Source organism: Solanum stenotomum, chromosome 12 (assembly GCF_019186545.1).
Source record: "Solanum stenotomum isolate F172 chromosome 12, ASM1918654v1, whole genome shotgun sequence".
In the NCBI taxonomy this organism is placed as follows: Eukaryota; Viridiplantae; Streptophyta; class Magnoliopsida; order Solanales; family Solanaceae; genus Solanum; species Solanum stenotomum.
In genome coordinates, this window is record NC_064293.1 from 46,100,784 (window position 1) to 46,118,691 (window position 17,908).

At 32.3% G+C, this 17,908-nt stretch overlaps 2 protein-coding genes across 3 annotated transcripts in view; both read left to right on the forward strand.

Annotated features, from left to right (window-relative positions):
* LOC125848869 (geraniol 8-hydroxylase-like) overlaps positions 1-17,908 on the forward strand; it is a 77,064-nt gene that overhangs the window by 27,697 nt on the left and 31,459 nt on the right. The gene's annotated exons all lie outside the window — the stretch shown is intronic.
* LOC125848873 (serine/threonine-protein kinase SRK2I-like) lies at positions 12,277-17,855 on the forward strand. 2 transcript variants are annotated; one of them, XM_049528818.1, is made up of 9 exons: positions 12,277-12,796; positions 14,557-14,631; positions 14,713-14,814; positions 14,897-14,950; positions 15,053-15,145; positions 15,275-15,367; positions 16,734-16,838; positions 16,927-17,025; positions 17,468-17,855. In XM_049528818.1, the coding sequence occupies exons 1-9, from the start codon at positions 12,629-12,631 to the stop codon at positions 17,735-17,737; spliced, it is 1,059 nt and encodes a 352-aa protein (XP_049384775.1). In that variant the 5' UTR covers positions 12,277-12,628; the 3' UTR covers positions 17,738-17,855. The 2 variants fall into 2 exon arrangements, with proteins under 2 accessions (XP_049384775.1, XP_049384776.1); XM_049528819.1 differs by lacking the exon at positions 12,277-12,796 and adding an exon at positions 14,404-14,475.

The window sequence follows — 17,908 nt, forward strand, 5'->3', positions numbered from 1 at the left end:
TGGTGACACCTCAAAAAACTTGGTGAATTGATTTAGTGGATAATTCCTTCTTTTGATAAAAAAAAATGTTTGTGTTATTATCATTGATTTTGACATGACTATATTATTCTTCACATTTACACATTCTTTTTCAAAATAATTACGTCAGATAATACAATTTGCAGTTTTACTTGTAGAAGGTCCAATATTTATTTATATAGAATCGATAATTTTTGCATAATTAGTACTTAGTAGGAAGAAGATATCTTTTGAACAATATCAAGACAATAATGTTACAATTATTTTATTTTACTCATACCATTATAAAATTATTTTATCATTAGGCTGCAATATGCTGTAGCTAAATTTTCAATTGGCCTTTCCCTTCATACGTGTCAATAAATAAATTAGTAATAATAAATTTGATTTTGTATTTTGTTCTAATCCAAAATTTATTTTGGAGATAAGGATGATTCCTCCTCCTTTTTTTTTGATGGTTCTGGTGAATGGACAGTGACTCTGAATTAAATTATACGGTCACCTTAAAATATAAAAATATAAAAATATTTCTCCTATGTATTCTCATTATATATATTCTATAGTTTTCTTCTTCTTCTTCTTTTTGTTTTTGTTTTTTTGTGTGTGGAAACGATAAGAGTTTTGATTCACTTGATCAGCCCTACATCAAAATTCGATGAAGGAATCTTTCTCATTGTCTAAATAAATTCAAAAATTTAAGGTGACTTTTTGTTACAACAAAGTGCAAATTGGGAATTAGTTCAATTCCTACTTGTCATGATTGCATTCAACACCTCTTTTCAATGTGATATTCCTCCGACCACATTTACTTTTACTTATTTGCCAGTATTTTAAGTTAAAAATAAATATTTATTTTTACTTATTAATTTTACAAAATCATCACTTTATTTATAATTTATCTTTACTATTAATAGTAGCTATTTCTCAATATATTTTCTAAAATATTTAATTTATTATATTTAAATATTAATATAATAAAATTGTCATTTTAAGTATTACTTTTTCAAAAATGTGCCAAGTCAATACTGGAAGAGTAAAAATGATCAGGAGAGTATTTAATTTATACACATTACATATTTTTGTATCAATGATGATACTGATGACGGTAGATATAGTTTTATCAAAATCATTTCAAAATGGGCTCTCCTTCATCAATCTCGCGAGATTTTGCAAAGTCGAAATACTTACCATACAACTAAAAGTTATTTGGCTAAACTTTTAGCGGAAAATAAATAATTTTGAATAGTAATAAGAGTTATTTTCAAGCTGAGAAAATAATATTTTTCTAGAAACACTTTAGAAAGTTTAATCAACACAAAATGATATTCTAATATTGATAAATATATCTTTTAGATTAATTAGAAAACACAAATTAAAAAAACACTTTCCAAATAATATATTCTGAAAGTTTAATCGAACAAGCTAGTTATATTATTATTCACATTTTGGTTGATATATATGTGCCCATGACTTAAATTTCTTTTGAACTAGTCACACACACGCTCCTCTACCTTTTGACTAGTTGGGCAACAGGTGCAGAGAATAAAAACAATGGGTTATGGTCCACAAGTTGAGAAGATCTTAATTCTTAACGTTCAGATTTCAGATGGAAATTTATATATTTTGGATCAAATTGACTGGCAGATAATTAGCATCTAATTTTCACCTGAATTTAAAGCTTTAAAAATTGTAAAAAAGAAAAATAAAAGAATCTAGGCATCAATTTAAAACTTTAAATAGCCATGTAGAGTAGTCCAAGACTATATATAAATTCTTCTGAAAATCATTATACATCCAATAATATTATGACAATACTCATCAACAGGAGTTATGGTGGGATGGTTCAGTATCCCTCCACTTCTAACTAGAAGTTTTGCATTCGAGTTGTAAGAATGAAAAAATTCCTTTTAGGCATCACCCCAAAAAATGAACGCTTCAATGTGTAATGGATGATATTATAACCAAAATTCTAAACACCCTTAGAGTTGTTTCACCCGCTCCAACTAGTTAAGTACCGACTTATGTTAAGTATGGACATCAATATGTATAATTAGTTTTCAATTATACACATCTGTAGAAAATTCTGCAAGACTTGTTCTACGCAAGATAAAGTGGACACAATTTTAAAAAATAAGATATAATCGACAATATGGGAACACATGGTTTGAAGTCAAATATGAAAAGTACGTTATTAATAATTTCCTAATTGACAAAGTGCAAAATTAGGATAAAGTAATTTTTATGGGAGTCAAAGAGACAAAGAATAGTTGAGTATTATATCTTGCACAAGTTTAGGATAAACAAGCAAATTTATCATTAAAACAGAACTTTTTGGCTTTTTGAGAAGACTAAGTGGACGATTTTATCTTTAGAGTTGTAATGGTTGAATTTGATTCATTGATGTAAAGTATGAGAATCAAGCTGATTCAGAGCCAACTAGCTATTAATTTTATACTACATAGTTTTATTCTCCTTTCTCACTCAAATAAAAAAAAAAGATGAAGAAGAATAGTTCTGATTCTCTATACTTGTTATACTCATGTGATGATTATGAGGACTCCCATTTTGATGGAATCTTCAAAGACATTTTTTCTAAAATGACAGCTATTGAAATAGTATATAAAAATCATTACTAAGATATATTTAACTTATATATACGAACGATGAGAAATTTACAATGCTTGGAGTATGATGTCCGATCATGAGAGTATCAATTAAATGTCTGGTGCCACCTTGCTCCGACATGAGCTATGCAATAATAAGATCTTGTAATAATATTTTTTATGTAATAAACTTAAAGTTGAGCGACTAGTTACACGAAAAAGAAAAGGTTTAAAAGTAGTATGCAAAAATATAGGGCAAACATTTTGTTCTTATCTATTTGTCTTTTTCTGGAAATGAAATGGATGGATCAGCTTGCAGATGACACCACATTAAACATTAATTCTCTTATGATAATATATTCTCTATCTCAACCAATCAATGGACGGTTCATAATTTCTTCTAGCTGTTTTATAAGGATTCCTAATATTATGCACATATTCGTACGTCCAACTTTTTCTTAAAAAAAGATTGATATAAAACAAAAGGTCCATTGCGCTAATCGAAATTGTTATACTATGTTTTTCACTATCTATTCGTATATTTATCATCAACATAATTTTGGAATTGTCTTTTCTACTAATGATGAAAATAAAATAAAAATGAGGACTTAGATTTTATCACTCAACTTTATATAGTTGTAGTTATTTAAAATTATCCTTAAATCGGAACTTGGAAGTTAAAAACAATGAAACTTTTTTTTCTATTGACTTAGATAATATTTTATGGAGGCCGGTAACTCAATTACGATAGTACAGTGCAGTGCAATTTAACCTATATTTCATTAAGTAAATCTATCTACAGCCTGTTTTGAAACCAGAACCACATAGGAAAAGAGGACCCAAAAATAAAAGAAGATAAAAAGAGAAGAATAAACTCACTTCTTTCTTCGAGCACTATTTAGTTGGAAGAGTGTTTTTTTAGTTATCAAAGAAAAACAAAGTCCGCTATTAGTGTGCAGTTTATTTTATTAATAGTTGTCTCCTATTAGTAATAATATACGAATATGTATCAAAGAAAGAAAAAGGAGTAATTTCGCCAGGAACTTTCTTATCGAGCTTATTAAATGAATTTTTTTGATACAAATATAGGGTTGAAAGTCAAAGTTATAAATGATTTTGCGTAGTTAGCATTTATGTGGCTTCGCCACTTGCTCACACAATAGTTTAAGATAACTTTAGATTAAGTTGATCAGACGCTTTATAACATGGGTTTGGACAAACTCAATAGTTTTTTTCAAAAATCTTGTATTTGTATTATAAAATTAAATAAATATGTACGAATATTAATTTATGAACCGCTAATAAAATTAATTAATGACCCAATGTTTCCACACTAGAGTTATAGATTCAAACCTCACAATTTGAACATCAAAGCAGAAAAAGATTCTAAGTACAATTCTCAATGTCATCTGAAAAAAACAAAAAATATTTTCAAGTATTTGACTTAGAAAAATTAAGTTCACACATAAGAGGGAGTGTGTAATGAAGCTAAGAACATCTAAGTTTTGAATATAAATCTAACACTTGGATGGAATCTGAACTGGAGATGCTAGGTCAAGATTTACGAATTTGGTTTGTCGAAACGTGGTTTTGACAAATATGACATCCTTCAAGCACTCCAACTCATAATTAGTGGGCTTCGACGAAGCATGTTATCCAAAAATATTATTTACTCTACATCCAAATTCCACATTATTCATTTTCAACATCAAATTACATGACAGACCAAACTAAGTTCCTTTATTTACTCGAAATAGTGATAGTTTTAAAAAAATTACAATACATAGCAAAAATTCGAGTTTAGTAATGCAAATACTCTCAATACTGCGTATCTCCTCATTTCACGCCTAAAAATCAGGCTGGTAGCAATCAGATTTTTTCACTCAGATAAGGCTCATACAGGTGGCAATGATTCTGATTCTTGTTATTTTTATCAGAAGGCATCAAACACCCAATTGTGAGATAGTTGAAGAACGGTACCATACACCATTTACCCAATTTGGGATTTTGTTCTCTGTTTCTTTCTCAACTTTTGGGGTAAATCTCACGTGTTTCCAACTATGTATCTTCACTGTGGTTCACTCTTTTTCACACCCTTTTGTCAAAATTGGACACTTCCATTACGGGAATTATGATTCTCATTTTCTTGTTTCTTGTGAACGTTACTTGGCAACTTGGCCTTTCTATCATATGCACCATTCCTTTAATATCTACTTCACTTTCTTTTCAAACTACTCTGCCGCACTACACTATTCCAACGGTGATCGAAATTCTCTTTTTTTTTTTTGGAAAATAAATAAATAATAATAAGACACTTAGGGATCGTTTGGTACAAAAATTAATAACGCAAGGACTAATAACGCATGGATTAGTAATGCAGAGATTAGAAGTGCAAGGATTAGTAATGCAGAGTTTATTTTTATCAAGTGTTTGACTCATTGTTTCTCACCTCATCTTGTGTTTGAATTAAAACTCTATAAAAAGTTTCTTTTCAATTATACCCTTGAATTATTATGTAATTGGGTTAAGGTAGATAGTTGCCGGACAATATTATTTTTTATGGCCTTCTAATTAACTAGCTATGAGAAGAACAATTTTGTTGTCATGTTTGCTATTTTTTCACTTGAATTATTTGAGGATAAATAATTGTCATCTTAATAAATTGATCACTCACAAAATGTCATTTTTTAAATTTAAAAAACATAAATCATCTACTTTTAAAATCTAAAAGACGGTCAACAATGGTAAAATGAAATAAACAATTTACATTTACACATAAAAATTGCAAGTTGTAATTTTAATATGTACGTAATTTTAAAATTGTTCAAAGTACAAATAATTAGAAAATCACACAAATATATATATATATATATATATATATATATTATTATTATTATTATTATTATTATTATTATTATTATTATTATTATAAGTGGGAAGGCTCTAATTGCAAAGTTGATTTACCATTTTGCCCCATGTTAAATTAAAATGTTATAAAATATTTAATTAGTTATAAAATACTCCCTCCGTCCCTTTTTAGTTGTCCACTTTAGAAATGGCACACAGATTAAGGCAACAATGATTAGCACAGTGAAGTTACAATTTTACCCTTATGACAACTTTTCACTTTAAAATTACAACCACTTATTTGAATTAAAGTGAAACAAATTAGAGGGAAACAACATACACTTTTACAATTTTCAAGAAGTGTAAATAAGGGTATAATAGGAAAAAATTTGTTGTCCTTTCTTGATTTGTCAAAATGGACAACTAAATAGGGACAACCAAAAAAGGAAATATGGACAAGTAAATAGGGACGGAGGGAGTATTAAATATTATGTTAAATTTGTTAGTGACTTTGAAGTCCAAATCAGATGTTTTGAAAAATTTATTATGATTCAACATCAAGTACAGTATACGAGGCATCCTTTGAATTCATCATCAAGTACAGTATACGAGACATTCTTTGAAGATGTGACTATTAATATTATCTTTAAATTAACTCCTAAAAATATAGTATCAATTAGTAGTTCCATTTATATCACAACAGAAAAACTGATATTGGAGGTATGAAGAGGCAGAAGTTACATATGGGAATAAAGGAAGTGGAAAGGCCAAGGGTTGTTTGGATCAATTTTGTGGCTTTATAGTCTTCTATTGTGGAAAAAATTCAATCCATTTTGATTAGTTTTCAATGACATTTCAAGATTTTTACTTTGTTATTTTAGATTTTGTTGCACTTGATTATTTGATGTGTTCCAAAGTCAAACGAATACTATGTCATCTAAAACATAACTAGCTCATTCATTATATATGAAATTTATCGAGTATTGATACGTTTTTCTTTATTATAATTTAATTTTTTTCATCTAGATAAGTTAAGGAGTATTTATTTTACTTCATTTTTGTCTTTCCTTTGGTATTATTAGGTGGGTATTGCAGGAAGCATTAGTTGTTTGGTGAAAGTGAACATTTCATATTTTNCTTGGATGGAATCTGAACTGGAGATGCTAGGTCAAGATTTACGAATTTGGTTTGTCGAAACGTGGTTTTGACAAATATGACATCCTTCAAGCACTCCAACTCATAATTAGTGGGCTTCGACGAAGCATGTTATCCAAAAATATTATTTACTCTACATCCAAATTCCACATTATTCATTTTCAACATCAAATTACATGACAGACCAAACTAAGTTCCTTTATTTACTCGAAATAGTGATAGTTTTAAAAAAATTACAATACATAGCAAAAATTCGAGTTTAGTAATGCAAATACTCTCAATACTGCGTATCTCCTCATTTCACGCCTAAAAATCAGGCCGGTAGCAATCAGATTTTTTCACTCAGATAAGGCTCATACATTTGGCAATGATTCTGATTCTTGTTATTTTTATCAAAAGGCATCAAACACCCAATTGTGATGAGATAGTTGAAGAACGGTACCATACACCATTTACCCAATTTGGGATTTTGTTCTCTGTTTTTTTCTCAACTTTTGGGGTAAATGCCCCCACGTGTTTCCAACTATGTATCTTCACTGTGGTTCACTCTTTTTTCACACCCTTTTGTCAAAATTGGACACTTCCATTACGGGAATTATGATTCTCATATTCTTGTTTCTTTCTTGTGAACGTTACTTGGCAACTTGGCCTTTCTATCATATGCACCATTCCTTTAATCTCTACTTCACTTTCTTTTCAAACTACTCTGCCACACTACACTATTCCAACGGTGATCGAAATTCTCTTATTTTTTTTAAAAATAAAATAAATAATAACAAGACACTTAGGGTCGTTTGGTGTGAAGTATAATACCAAATAGTCATGAGATTAAATTATAGTACTACTTAATTTGTTGTTTGGTTGGCAAGTCTGGGATAACTTATCCCGGGATTAATAATTAGTACCGGGATAAGTTATCATTTCCCTTGGGTGGTATAGTAATCCCGGGATAAAATAAGTAAATGACAAAAATGTCTCTTTAAACCCTTTTTATACATCACTTTTTACATTCATGAAGGGCATTTTTGTAAAAAAATAAATTGTTCTTAAAATTTATTATTTTGAATACAACAAACCAAACACTCAATAAAAAATAGTCTCATCATAACTAATCCCATCATAATTTATCCTATCATAATTAATCCCATCATAACTTGAATTCAAACCAAACGACCCTATATAGGGATTGTTTGGTACAAAGATTAATAACGCAGGGACTAATAACGCATGAATTAGTAATGCAGAGATTAGTAGTGCAAGGATTAATTTTTATTTTTACCAAGTGTTTGACTCATTGTTTCCCACCTCATCTTGTGTTTGAATTAAAACTCTATAAAAAGTTTCTTTCCAATTATACCCTTGAATTATTATGTGATTGGGTCAATGTAGATTGTTGCCAGACAATATTATTTTTTATGTCCTTCTAATTAACTAGCTATGAGAAGAACAATTTTGTTGTCATGTTTGCTATTTTTTCACTTGAATTATTTGAGGATAAATAATTGTCATCTTAATAAATTAATCACTCACAAAATGTCATTTTTTAAATTAAAAAAACATAAATCATCTACTTTTAAAATCTAAAAGACAGTCAACAATGGTAAAATGGAATAAACCATCTACATTTACACATAAAAATTGCAAGTTGTAATTTTAATATGTACGTAATTTTTAAAATTGTTCAAAATACAAATAATTAGAAAACCACGCAAATATATATATATAACAAACGTCATATACAAATAAACAACTCACATTTCAAATTTGTATTAATTTATATTGAATTTATTTAGTAACAAACAATCCTCTCTAAATAATTTGTAAGCTAATTTATTTAAATAAATTTACTAGTACAAATATAAATCATAAAATCAAGAAAATAAACAAAATAACTATTTGAGGGATATTTTTGTCTTAACATAGACTTATCCCATGGTATTATATCCTATGTATTACTAATACCTCCAAATGAAAGGTATTAGTAATAGCCTAACCCATCACTGACCCCTTAAAGTTGACATCAACTTTCACTTGGACACCCTAACCAAACTTTGTTCATTTAAAACACCTCATGTCAAACCTCATTGTGTCATTTTGACACTTTTTATATTTTCAAAACCACCTTTTAAGTGTGTACATCCAGACGCCTCTTACGTGAAAAAATAAACGAATTGGTATGTGACACGTGAAAATTTTATTTTATGTTTTAAAAACTCAATTTTACTTTCTTTTTTCTTTCTTCCAGATCCTAAACCCCATGCCCCCACCTCTTTTCTTCTTCTTCTTGTGCCTCCTTCCCCTTTTCATATGTTATTCTCCATCAAAAAGGCAAGAATATAGGTTAGTTCACAAAGTAAAATATGTTAGGAGAATAAGGGAAATCATACCAAATCAAAAAGTTTTTATATGACATTTAAAAGAAGATGATTTCTTGTGCTACTGTGATTGAGATTTACAATGAAGGATATGTAGAATAAATTTCTTTTTTTTCATTGGAGGTTGTTCTTTATTTCTTTTTTATCCCTTGAAATCAATTTAAGTATGTAATTTCAATGGAGAAGGTAAGAATGTAAATCGGTTTTTCCATTTGAAAGAAGTTGATTTCTTTTTTGTTCCCTTGAAATCGATTTTGTTTTTGAATATAAATCAAGATGCAAATTCGATTTTCAAAGAAGATGGAAGAATCGAAGAGTGTAACCTAGTAAAGTATTGTAGATTTTTTTTTTAAAGTTGTGTGGTGATGGAGGATGGTAGAAGGTGGAGAAGATGGAAGGGAGAAAGCAAGGAAGAAGAAAATATTTACAAAAAAAATCAGAATATTTACAAAAAAAAGTCTCTAACGCGCTCAAAATTCGTGTAGCACATGCACTATGTTTAGTTAGCAAAAAGTGTCAAAATGACACAACGAGACGCGACATGAAGTGTCTAAAATGAATAAAACTTAGCTAAAGTATATAAGTGAAAGTTTGTGTCAACTTTAGGGGCCATTGATGGGTTAGACCTATTAGTAATATATCATATAATACCATGTAGGAGGTATAACTAATCCATGGGTTAGACCTATTAGTAATATATCATATAATACCATGTAGGAGGTATAACTAATCCATGGATTAGTTATACACAGGCTCAAATTTCTATCAAATATAGTACTAAATAATACCTTATATAATACATGGACTATTTCTTCTAATACAACCTACAAAAATACAACCTACAAAACGACCCCTTAAGTGTAAATCAGGACTGAAACGGTTGGACAAAATGAAGATCGTTTCTCATATGATAAGACACGGTACAAGTCAGGGCATAGACATTTTCTACAGCATTCAAAGTAACTCTAAACCATATGCAAAACGAAGGATAACTAAAGAAGTATCTATCTAGCTTAAACTTAAAGCTCAATCCAAAATTTCAAATCCGTTGAGGTTTGATGCACAACCAATTCATTGTTCTGCCTTTATAAACTGTGTAGTAAGTAGTAATGCTACAACGATTCTCGTGAAGCTGGGAAAATGAAACTGTTCTTTCAACTTCTCATCGCATGTTATTATCAAATGGATCCCCTTCAAGGTAAAGAAATTAGAAAACAGTGAGTCAATCAGAGCAGAGCAGAAATTCCAAAAATAGAAACTGATGATGCAACCAACACACAACTAAACATGGCAATGAACCCTTGCGCAAATAGCAAAGTCCACTCTATAACAACAACAACATACTCAGCGTAGTCCCACAAATGTCCAATATATAACTCGTCTTAAAAACAATAGGCGTTAATAGATGTCAATGCCATTCAGCTGTACAGAGAGCGAATGTGCTTGTCTTCTGTTCATCATCAAGTTATTTTGCTCCCAAATTCTCTAAATAAAGCCGGACTATATATGGCAATTCAGTCTCTACTGTACCAATAAACTTCACAAGATCGATCATCACCAGAGAGCTGGAAGGGAACAATAATTCCTCAATTATGCTGCTTTTCCTTTCTCTTGGGTACTTCATCTGAATCTACATAGCGAGTAATTAAAAGCAGATTTAAGAAATATAGCTAACGCTGTTGACAAATAATTCTAGGTACATACACAACAACCCTTTACAATTTGAAATAAAGCAGCTGCAAGAATAAACACTATCACTGATCGGATCGATATCTAGAGATTAAGCAAGTTCTTAGCATTTTGGCGAGGCTATAAACAAATTAAAGCAAGTACCTTCATCCTCCTCCTGCTTCCGCCACTTTTCCTTTGCTGATCCAGAAAAGCTGTTATTTTGTAAATCATTCGTAACTGGACAAGTTTCACAAAGAATCGCTTTTTTTGGCCCTACAAATCATCATTTGTTCAAAAATCCTCCTCGAGTTTCCAAATTGAGGATCGAACTCGGCCAGACTTGATTGCTCCATCTTTCCAACGCAAGTCAAAGAAGCTCACTTGCTAAAATAGTGCATTAAAATTATTTTTACCTATCATTTTTTTTCAGATTTATATAATACTAAAGAATTTCAACTAGTCTACGATAAAACGATATTTTAATTAACTATGTAGACAGAAACAAATGTGGGATAAATACACCTACCAAAAGATCTATAACCCTCTTGTCCACACACAATAGCTTTGCTATTTTACCAATATTGTCGAACGTAACAAACTTATATATTATAGTAATATATATATATATATATAATTAACATAAAAATAGTAGATGAAGCTACTGAAAAAATACACAACTTCAAAGCTTGACTAATATTTAGACACAGTTCTAGGTGACCTAACCTTTCTAACAAAAACATCAACAAATGTAGAGACTGAGCATAATATGCCTCTCTAACTCAAAACGAGGGTCACCTCAAAATGCACCATAATATGCATTTAGTTGTCATATAAAACCATACTTCAAACATATTTTGAATATTGTTTGCATGTTGTGATTCATTTGATTTCCTCTAATCACCCTCAAGCACAATTGATCCAAACTTGCAGGAATCTTGATGCTAGTGACGATATCGATCGTGACCTTAATACGGAGGTGAAACTGCTAACTAGTAATTGTGGATATGATGCAAAGATGGAGATATAGGCTAGCTAAATGCCCTCAAATCCGTGTATGAAACCGTGCTGGTACCGTACCATTGAAGAGGGAAATCCCGGTATGACTTGCCTAGCTAGTGCTTTCTAGCTGATTATACTAAATGAATTTTCGTTGTCCATCCCCAATCTTACGTAGGGAGAGTCGAAATTTTTATTAAGAAAATTTTAAATATAAAAAAAAACAAAAGTAGAAAAAAATCAACATATATCATATATACATAAAAAAAATACTCAATAATAATCAAATATAATAATATAATACTTCATAATAGAAAATTTTCAAACCCCCTCAATCCTTACTATCTCTATCCCGATCCCTATTACACAAAACTGACCAACAGAAAGCGCAAAAATTAATATAAAATGAAAAAAGAAATAAAAAAAAGAGAGAAAGACAAAAGTGGGGTAAATACAAGGAACATCTATTCAGTTGCTATCGCAACTAGCAAATAAAAACAATTTTTAATGGATAGGATTTCCTCAAACGACGTCGTTCCCAGCGTCCATCTTATCAAAACGACGGCGTTCTATTCTTCTCTTACCAACTTCTCGTCACTTTCTTCTTCATCAATCCATTTCAACTGTTGCAGAGAGAGAGAAAGAGATTATAAATAATTAAATAAACAGAAGATATTTTCATTACTTTGCCGACCATTCATAAAATATCTTTCCCCAAAAACTTCATTACCGGAAAAAGGTCAAAAAGTACGAAAAAACCACCACCTTTCTCCTCCATTCCTTCACATATACCTTCTTATCTGAGGCTAAAATTGACTTATCACTTCTCGGTTCTCTGTGTTGGTTGGTCAACCCGTAATCTTCAGCTCCGATCACCAGTTCCGGTAACTGGTAGCCATTTGTGAGAAAGCTCTGGGATGTGAATCGAGCTTAGTTTGAGTTGAATCCGAGGTAGCAAACGAAATGGATCGAGGTCCGGGACCGTGTATGGATATGCCGATCATGCACGATAGTGACCGGTACGATTTTGTCAGAGATATCGGGTCGGGTAACTTTGGCGTTGCGAGGTTGATGACAGATAAGCAGACTAAAGAGCTAGTTGCTGTCAAGTATATCGAAAGAGGCGATAAGGTTAGGTCCCTCTGTAAAATTTGGATTTATAGAATTAATTTTATCTGCTCTTGGTAAGATATTTTTGTGCAATCAATGTTTCTGGTGTAAATTTGGGTTGTATTCTTTCTTTGCAAACCTTGCCTAGATAATCAGATTAATGCAAGTTTGGTCGGTTCGTTTTATATAGGAAGTTCTAAATTATAGTATACTTTAATTATTACCAAGTGCAGATGAACATTGAGAATAGTGGTACTCTGCACTTGTAATCTTAGATCTGCCTTTAATAAATTGTGAATGTTAAATAAGGTCGTTCATTGGTGGGAGTTTCCGGAACTACTTTTTAGCAGATTTATTTATAGCAGGATAGTTGTGACAAATTCGTTGAACTCTTTAACAGAGTAAGAACATTGATCATTTACTGCTGTTTCGGGTAGCTATCAAAATGGTTATCTAAAAGAGGCTGATTTAGCTTCAACTTTGTATTCTGGTAGGTGTAGTAACATGTACCACTTGGTAATTTTTTGTACACTGGGTGCTAATCAATTTACTGCTCTAACTGTCTGGGAAAGGTTCTGCTTTGAGAAATCTTCTGTCTGGTTTGTCAAGAAAAGTACACCTGGACTTAACTCGATTCCAGAAGCTATAACTCAAGAGGTGAAAATTGTGCAAGATGATACAAAGAGACTACAACTCATACCACAATAAATACTAGGTGATTTCTTCCTATTTGTCCAAGTTCTGATAGACAGAGTTACCCAATACATGTGTTTGTGTGAGGTTGCAGGTACCTTGTGGAATTAGTCGAGGTGCACGCAAGTTGGCATGACATTTGTTATAGAAAAAAAAGAGACTACAACTCATACCCCTCAAGTTCTCAACAACTGTGAGACTTTATGACACTGATCCCCACGCCTAGGACTAAATAACTGGAGCGCAAGTAATGTAAATGTCAGTCCAGCATTGAATATCAAACATCATGGATGAGTCTGGCTCTGGTTCCATGTTCAAAAGTTGGACTTAACTCAACAAGAGAAGTTAGTGCAAGAGATGAGGATAGAACAAAACCATATAGAGAGACTGTAACTCACACCCACAAATGGTTGGGCCTCTAACATGGTTTGATCATATTTAGACAATAAGTGCGTATGGAACCCTCATACTCATATTTGTGAATATATTAGACATTCCCATATGTAGATAATCTGAGGAATGGACAGTATTACAGTAAAGTTATTGCAGTAAAATAAGTTATTCCAGTGGATTTTTAGACGCAAAATGTATCTACTGTAATTGTGGCGTATGGTCTTCCAGGCTGTATTCATGCATTTCTATTTAGGTATTACTGGTTAACTGTAATCACGTGCCTACAGCCATGTTTTGCCTCAAGTTACTTATGCTTTAACATGTTTATATTCTTTCTTGACCTGCAGTTACTATAATATGTGTTTCTACAACCAAAAAGATCTATTTGATATTTCTAATCATATGTTTTGCTCTTTATGCAAAATAATTGCAACAACATAACAATAAATGAAATAAATAAACAAATAAAACTATAAGTATTGATGAAACTTTGTATTGTATTGTACTCCAATGCTTAAATGTGACATGGTCTACTGCTTGCAATTGTATACCATTTAATGGAGCAACTGCTAGTCTCTCCCTTCGACACATTAGATGAAAGGATCAATTCAACAGTATGATGACAAGTTAGTTGTGGATATTATATCAGCTCCATATAACACTGCTCATTTCTTCTCCCATCTTCTGGCTTGCAGATAGACGAAAACGTTCAGCGGGAGATAATCAATCACAGGTCCCTTAGGCATCCTAACATAATTAGGTTCAAAGAGGTTTGCTATTGATTACCCCTTTAGATCCTAGATAGGTGGTTATACATGTATGACTGGTTTTTGCTTGAAATTTTACTCTAGGTGATTCTGACGCCAACTCATCTTGCTATTGTGATGGAGTATGCATCTGGTGGGGAGCTTTTTGAGAGAATTTCTAATGCAGGGCGCTTCAATGAGGATGAGGTATTTAATCTGCTAATATTATAAGACACTGTGGTTACAGCTGTGCGAGATTTATGAGGTTACATAATCTCTTCGTGCACAGGCTCGCTTCTTCTTCCAGCAACTTATATCTGGTGTCAGCTACTGTCACTCCATGGTAAGGACTTCCCTGAAATATTTTCTCAGTTTCTTTCAGTTTATTAAATGTGGAGATCTTGGAAATTTATTCAGCATGTTTGTGTTCTATTTCTTCTTGAAGCAAGTATGTCATCGGGACTTGAAGCTGGAAAATACATTGCTTGATGGAAGCCCTGCTCCTCGGCTAAAAATTTGTGATTTTGGGTATTCCAAGGTAATTGGTCTGCCCCATCATTAGCCACTGACAGGATCATCTAGGTGGTCTGAATTCTATACAAAGATACATATACAACTGTATACATGTATTCCCCGGTTTCTTAATCATGACTTGCACTTTTCGCAGTCTGCTCTGCTGCATTCACAGCCAAAATCAACTGTGGGAACTCCTGCTTATATTGCACCAGAAGTTCTGTTGAGGAAAGAATATGATGGCAAGGTAAATTGGTTTAATGCGTCAGTACTGTTACTTCATGTAACAAAGTAATAACAGCAAGTACCAATAATTTTTGTTGTGGAATCGTCTTTTCTGATGCATATGAATCCTTCTTGCACTTCTGAATGGGCTTTTATTTGACTGACATTTACTTGTTGTCTTGTCTGGAATGTCCAGCTGAGTATGCTTCTTGTCCGCCAAAAGAGGGCAGATGGTTTTCGTGATGAACAGAGGCATAAGTGGATTCAGTAGATTTCTTTACTTGACCCCCCTTCCATTAGTGTGCTCCAAAAAGGAGGAGCAAATAGCCAGTTAACTTTCTCAAAAAAAAAAAAAAAAGGAGGAGCAAATAGGATAGGAGTGTGCACAGGTTCACCATTGGACTCTTGCCCACCAAAAAAAAAAAGAAAAAGAAGAATGAATAGATTATGAAATTTAAGCCATCTTAAAGGTGCCTAAGGGAGCTTATAAAACTACATATCTGGGTGACTGAAATATAAAGAAAGCTGAAACTAATTAAAGGAGCATTTGTGGCCCATTTCGCTTGAGGCCGCATTATGTTGGGGTAAGCAATCTTGTATTTCCAGCTGTCTAGGTTCATATCCTTTTTGGGGTTTTGACCTCATCTCCACACAATAGCTAGTACAGTCCTGTTATTTGTAGTTATGCTATATACGTAATAGCGAGGTTCAAGAAGTTGGGAGATTCTGTTCAGAAAAATGAATCACAGTTATAAATTCAGAAACAAAACCTTGCTATTTCTGAACCTAAGTTCCAAGGGACTAGATTCTGTTAGCGCTGGCCATTTGGACAACCTCTAATGTTGGTTCCTCTTAACCAACCTTGTCAAAATGTAACATAAAAATTAGACCTTGTGTGTGTTTATATAGTGAAGGGATGCTGCGTTTCTGATGGGGGAGAAGTGGAAGGACGAACACTTCTATTGCAGAGAAGTCACAAAACAAAGTAATGTAACTAGAATCTACCTCAACTTTCTCTGTAACTAGCTTATGTAGGTTTGTGATGGCTTAAATAGTAAAGGATATTTCTGTTGACGGATTTAAGGTATCTGGTGGGTTTTACTTTATAAAGCAAGTTACACGGGAATTTGTTTATATTCTAGTTATGAAATTTTGTTTTGTGACTTCTGGCTATAAAAGATTAGTTTGGTTACCATCCATGAATTTTACCCTCAACCATGGCCTTGTAACATATGAAGTTAAGTCTTTTTTCTTTCGAGGATGTTAACACCTCATTCTAAGTGCATCTTTAATTTGTATTTTGATGTGTTGAGTACTTGCTGTTTATCAATTATGGTTGCTTACTTTTGCACTTTACAGGAGAATATCACTGATTGTTTTTATTTCAGATTGCAGATGTCTGGTCGTGTGGAGTGACATTGTATGTCATGTTAATGGGTGCTTACCCTTTTGAGGATCCTGATGAACCAAAAGATTTTCGGAAGACGATCAATGTACATCTTTATCATTGTCATGATTTTGTTCCAATTTCTTGTGGATTTTTTATTACAATAAAATTTAATCTACTTTTTTGCTACACAGAGAATCCTGAGCGTGCAGTATTCTGTTCCTGAGAACATTCAGATATCTGAGGAATGTCGCCACTTAATCTCACGGATCTTTGTTGGAGATCCGGCACAGGTTAGTGAGGTTTTAAGAGTAATCAGTACACAGAAGTGAGTAGATGGAGTTTTGGAATGTTTCTATTGTGATTGCTTTTGGACTTCAATTATGATCTGAACCAATCTTGCCTATTGTTGTAGTTGCTGACCACCATCCAATTTAAGGCATCTCTTTAAATATGTTATTCCAAGTTCCTTCTTATACAGACCTGTTTGACTGGCAGGAGGTTGAAGAATGTAATTTGACTAGTGTATTGTACTTGTAATAGTAGGAAATACATACACTAGTTATAGGAACTTAAACTGGAAAGAAGAGAACAATAGCCAGAATTTTATAGTTTCTTTAGGTGTGAAAAACATTTTGAGATATTGCAAAAAGGGTGTTACATAGTAGTCTTGAAGATAATATAGATTGTAGTTGTCACTTGTGCTTAAGTTATCTTCCTTTGCACATGGCACAGAGGATCACAATGCCTGAAATCAGAAATCATGTATGGTTTTTAAAGAATCTTCCAGCGGACTTAATAGACGATAAGATGATTAGTGACCAGTTTGAAGAACCCGAGCAACCAATGCAGAGCATTGATACGATCATGCAAATAATCTCGGAGGCAACAGTACCACCAATTGGCTTGTATAACTTGGAAATGATGGACGATGACATGGATGACTTGGATTCAGAGCCTGATCTTGATATTGATAGCAGCGGGGAGATCATATATGCAATGTGAGTGCATGCCATGCTTGTGAAAAGGAAGTTGTATCTGCAATCTTACGAGAACATTTGTGGACTTGTTGGTGTGCAAAGCTTAAGAGATTGTTGAATGCTCAGTAACAAGAACATGGGGGTATTTACAATGTTTGTAATTAGTCAAGTTCTTATCCTGGAAGGGGCTTTTAGT